Source organism: Cherax quadricarinatus, chromosome 11 (assembly GCF_038502225.1).
Source record: "Cherax quadricarinatus isolate ZL_2023a chromosome 11, ASM3850222v1, whole genome shotgun sequence".
Lineage (NCBI taxonomy): Eukaryota > Metazoa > Arthropoda > Malacostraca > Decapoda > Parastacidae > Cherax > Cherax quadricarinatus.
The window spans coordinates 51030898-51036897 of NC_091302.1; the positions used below are offsets into that span (position 1 = coordinate 51030898).

At 37.3% G+C, this 6000-nt stretch overlaps 1 protein-coding gene across 4 annotated transcripts in view; it reads right to left on the reverse strand.

The window, feature by feature from the left end:
* LOC128687555 (UDP-glycosyltransferase UGT5) overlaps window positions 1-6000 on the reverse strand; it is a 212593-nt gene that overhangs the window by 20769 nt on the left and 185824 nt on the right. Inside the window, exon 1 of one of the 4 annotated variants that reach the window (XM_053775021.2) lies at window positions 107-307. The exons of the other annotated variants lie outside the window; for them this stretch is intronic. Within the exon in view, the coding sequence (XP_053630996.2) occupies window positions 107-286 (180 nt within the window). The 5' untranslated portion in view covers window positions 287-307. Of the gene's footprint in view, window positions 1-106; window positions 308-6000 lie in introns of those variants that run through there. 4 annotated transcript variants of the gene reach the window in all.

Genomic DNA, 6000 nt, shown 5'->3' on the forward strand with positions numbered 1-6000 from the left:
ACATGGACGATCTAGAATTACTCTGGATCCTAAGGATGAGATACCAACACTTGGAGTAGTAACCTGTGAACATTCAGATAAACCTGTGCCACTTCGGGATGCTTACCTTATGGCCGCGGTCGGCCAGACCCTCAGCGAGTATCATGAAAACATTCCTGTGACTTTTGGAGGAGATAGGAAGGAGCATGAGTATCTTGTAGGACTTTTCAGGAGGGGCAAGCATCCCCTGGACGCCCATGATCACTGCTGCAGCCACCACCAGCACCCACACTGTCTGCTGCTTCATTTTCTACACCGATGTGTCTGCTGGACCCACTTTATTGTATTTGTTGATTCTCTTCTTATGTAATAGAGAGTGTTACCTGCATTAATGAGGCTGAGGCCAATGCAGATCCAAACTCCTAGATCGTGTTATGGCATTAAAGGGAAGCAAATTTTTTTCCTTGAAAATCATACCACGGGCTGGGTTAGAACCCGCGATCGGTCTCAAAACTCCAGACCGTCGCGTTAGCCACTAACGCGACGGTCTGGAGTTTTGAGACTCTGATCGCGGGTTCTAACACCGCCCGTCGTATGGTTTGTTTGCAATCGTGTCATTACGATTTCGTGAGTCGAGTTACTTTGCTTGTTTATGTATGCTAAACTTAACAGCCTATAGGGCTGTTATTTAGCTTGTTATCAAGTACTGGACACATCATTTGATAAACAGATACTGATCTCATAAAGTTTCTCTTTACAGTACACCCAAAATGTACTATACGGAGGAGCTTTATAAAAAACAATCTTATTGCATCATAAAACTATTTTGTGTCTTTGTCATAGTGAATATTAAATAAAAAACTTGGAGCCATAGGCCAGAGTTATCACAGTGTGAGGAACAAAAGAAAACGGGAAGTGAAACTTAGTAGTTTAGTCACTGTCAGTTTAACAGAATTATTATGCACCTCTAATCCAGCCTGTGGGTGTTAAACATAAGGCTTTCTGAGGTACATAATGGCTCCAGTAAATAAGCCCCTGATTAACTTAGAGACATGAGTGTATGGTAAAGGTTACCATATTTGTTGCGACTTTTAAAATTTAGGAACGCCCTGCTTGCTTGTTTTGTGAGTATAACATTATCCGCCTTAGTTCCAGGAAGGTGAACAAAGAAGGAAAGTAACCCCAGAGAAGGCTTTACCTGAAGTCCTCATGGAGGGGGATTCTCCTTCCAAACACTAACCCCAACTCCCTCTCTCCTCCTCCCTATCTTTCAGATGCCATCACCAATCTTCAATAAAGGTAAGTAAAAATGTTATTTTATATTTATATACATAATTAAACACTATATTTGTTGTGTGTATGTAAAACTATAATTAATCTCTATAATTTTTTTTTTGTGAATATTTTTGGGTTTCTGGAACGGATTAATTGTATTTCCATTATTTCTTATGGGAAATATTGTTTCGCTTTTCATACTTTTCGAATTTAGAACTTCTGGAACGGATTAAATTCGATATTTGAGGTTCCACTGTACTTTCCTTGTTGTTCTCTTTTTCTGAGTTTTCCTCACAGTGTTGTTAATGTTTCGTTTCACAGATACTGAGTTAAACTCAATGATGAAAAAAAAGGTACAATACCGTGACTGGAACAATACCGTGACTGGAACTATGCACAAATCACTAGTTAATGGCTCAATTCGGAGCGAAACATCGTTGTAAGTTTTAATCCCCTGTGTGCTGTGTAATGTATTTTCTCTTTTTTCTCTATTTAGATCTTCGGTACGAGCAAATGTTACTAATGAGAAAAAAATATTATACCATTACTACGGTTTTGCTTAATTACTGCCTTTGTTATTGTTTTAATCTTTACTGTTTTAATTACTGTTTTATTTGTTATTATTATTACGATCATGATAATAGTTTTGCATTTCACTGTTTTTACTCTGAGTCGACTTCTCTCCACCTGCTGCTGCTTCTCGTTTACTTAATCTTCTCATTATAATCTTCTAAGCCAACTAAATGCCAACTAAAGCGTCAGACACTGTAATTTCATCCTACAGCAAGGAAATCAAAATTTCTATGGTAGGACTATGTACGGCCAGTAGTAACAGCCTGGTTGATCAGGCCCTGATCCACCGGGAGGCCTAGTCGTGGATCGGGCCGCGGGGGCGTTGATCCCCAGAATACCCTCCAGGTAGACTCCAGGTAGGAATTGTTAGAGGTTGTTCACCCCTCTGTTAGTTCTTGTTATTTAGCATTCGAGTCTGTTTTCTCACGAATATATTGATATTCCCAGTCGTTAGGTTTTATATGAAATGTGAGAAATTCTAGTTTGATGCTGAAGGTCGGGAAGATAATCTCTACCCCTGTATACACGCACATAATTACCTGACACACACACACACACACACTCATTAGACACTGTGTATGTACGTGCATCTGTGTGTGTGTGTGTGTGCGTTAAAACGGAATTCCCTGTGTGTGTGGCTACCTGACCAATATACAACAGCACTACTAAAGGGCACGGTTGCCAGATCACCTCAGTTGACACGAGGTAATCAAGCTCACTCTCTTAATTAACCTTTACTTTGAGTTATATCCCTGACTCTGAGCTCTGAATTGCGACATATACTGGAGAAGAAAAGAAAACTTAGTTTTTAGAAGGCTTCATATAATTAATTATCATGCTTGTCAACGCACTTTCTCAGAGTCACACTGACTCATCACTTAGAAAACAATCAGGAAGATCCACTGAAGAGCAAATCAGGTGCAAATATTCCGTGTTTTTTTCTGAATCTTCAAAAGAGTGGATTCGTGTTGACGTACATCGCGCCAATGGTACAAATCAACTAACCAATAAAAAGTAACGAGGCTATAACCAGAAAGGCGGTACGGGTACGGTAAATAACTACTTATCAAAACTATGGGACTGATCACTCCAGACGACTGTACGTCTTCCACCGTCTCTGGGGAAATATTCTCTGAAATGAACTGACAAAGACTCTAGCTGGCGTAACACCTCCACCAGAAAGATGGCCAGGTACTGTACATTTGTCTTATTCATGTACCTTAGGGACCGACAACTGGATTTCTGTCTGAAGCAAGTTTGTTCTCTTTTCTAAGCCTGTGTGTGTGTGTGATATTATATATATATATATATATATATATATATATATATATATATATATATATATATATATATATATATATATATATATATATATATATATATATATATATATATCACTGCAACAGACGTTTCCGTAAAGAACTGATTTTTCAGTGTACGATGTCAACGTTAAAATGTATTTATTACTAACATGTCAAAAATTTTAACAAGCAGTAAATTGCTTCTAGTGGACTGGTGCTGATCCAATCATGGAACATTTTTGAGTGACGTGCCTCATGATTATCTGGAAATCGGGTTACCTGCTCAAAATATGTTAGTGTTATTAGAGGGAAGGTTTGTGTGGGGGATTTTGCACTTGGCCATAACACTGAGAGAAGAGAGGTCGTGATGGGTTGTCGTGGTGGGGCTGTTGCAACTGCTGCTGTTGCTGGTGCTGTTACTGCAGGTGTTGGTGCCGCTGTTGCTGTTGTAGCTGCTGCGGCTGCTGCTGTTGTTACCGCTGTTGCCATTGCTGCTCCCGTTTTTGCTGCCGTTACTGGTGGTACTTCTACTGCTGTTGCTGCTGCTACAGATGCTGTTGCTGCTGTTGCTGTTGGTGCTGGTTCTCCCCAGTGCCTTAAGTTAGGCGTCACCAATGTGAGTAACTTTTTTGTTTGACCTTGAAGCACCCGGACGGAGGATCGAGCCTCCACCACTCCTTGCGCTGAATGGCCCACACAAGTTTAGCGCTTCAATTAAATATCGTCTGCAAAATAAGATCGAAATAAAAAGAAAATAAGAAGAAAATAAGACGAAAATAAGAGGAAAATGAATATTTTAAGTCAATTAGTTTAAGACAGTATTGCCAGTGCCGTAAAACAGTGTTGCCAGTGCCGTAAAAGCAGTACTGCCAATACCGTCAAAAATCTTGTAGTACAGGCCATCAATTTTTTTATCTCTTTAAAGACTTAAAAGATCTGTACTGAGCTTGGTAAAAAGAAAAAAGCTTTGGATATAAAGCTTATAAAGAGAAGCTTGAGTACGAGAGTTGAGCTTCTTTCGAGAAAAGTGGACGGAGGACCGAGCCTTCACAGGCGTGTTTAATCTTTCACACACACAAACACGCATATTATATGTATATATATGCATATATATATATATATATATATATATATATATATATATATATATATATGTATATATATATATATATATATATATATATATATATATATATATATATATATATATATATATATATATATATATATATATATATATATATGTAAAGATGGAGACTTTTGATTAATTTTCTCCCTTAAAACAATTTAGAGAGCAAATCAATTTAAAATTTTTGACAGTTTACCCAAAATTATAATTTAAAATTTTTTCTAGTCTTTTTTTTTAGGAAATACAAACAAAAAAAGAAAAATCTGCTAAAATGAATATATTTTTGGTTAAAAATGTTAATTTAAAGTAACAGAGCATATTATTACAAATTTTAATTCTTTTCTACACAATATGCTCATATTACGACAATTTTCAGTAGAGAGTTTCATGTTTCCAGTGACCTGATAAAGTTATACCTTCCCACCAAGAGATATTTTCTTCTTCCAGTCACGATATTCAATCATAAATATCTTGCCCGAGCGCTTGAATCTGTACCAAATATTTCACAGGGGATCAGAGACTGGCCTCGACGTAATCCTGTTTACTTAGCTCTAACTCTCGTGGCAGTTCCTAAGTTTTACAAGCATTAAATCTTCACATTGATCCTCTTATACCTAAGCTCCGGCTGAAACAGCGTATTGGCTGGAGAGTACGAGGATAGAGATGAAAATCTGCTTGTACTGGCTCCTAGTGGACAGCATTTCGTTCCTATGTGCGATATGCACTGACGCTTTGCCTCCCCCAATATAAAAGCTTGTCCTACTAGCTAGATACATAGCTAATAGGATAGATAGCTAATAAGATTTATAGCTAATGAGACAGCTACGTTATTAATATACTCACAGGGAAGAACTAATTCTCTACGGATCATACATTCTGTAATTAAGAGGAATTATTGTTATAGTCAAGGGGAGGTGACAAGCGTGCCAGGGGTCGTACAGCGCCTTGGAAATAGGATGTAATCAAGTTTGATATAAGTTAACTACAATTAACTGAATAGGTAACGTACATTATCCTATCTCTCCACTCACTTAAAAAAGTGCAGATGTTTTAACATTTCATCAAACTGTCTTGGTGTTGCATCAGTGTTAGAGGTGAACGCAGCTGTCACGACACGTAATGTTTACGGTGTTAAAAGAGTGCAGAAAAAACCTTTATTTATACAAAGTTTCGCTCTAAGCAGAAGTTGAAATACTTCCATCCGTAGTCGGGTGGTGACAATCTCGGCTCCCGTCCGGGAGGCCAGGTGGTCATTCTCCGGAAGGAGGATCGAGCCTCAAGCGTTCCACACACATTTAAAAATGAAATTGTTTAAAAACAAAAACCAAAAAAAAAAAATATATGTATATATAAATAATCGTCAAGGCTAAGAAGTGAGCGAATTATTATTCTTGTGTGTTTATCTGTCGGCTCTACGACTCGAATATTTCAAGGCTAAACACTGTTTATGTAACTGTCGATGTTTACGTGTGTTTCAGTGGATGCCTTACATAACGGTGCATGGCCTCCACCCTCCCTTCATGGTTGCTGGCACTATGATTAGTCTCATGCGACTTATGGCTGCCAAGCTCAACTACTGGTGAGTATGTACCCATCACTAGACCCATGTACACACAGTGAATTATATATATATATATATATATATATATATATATATATATATATATATATATATATATATATATATATATATATATATATATATATATATATATATATATATATATATATATATATATATAT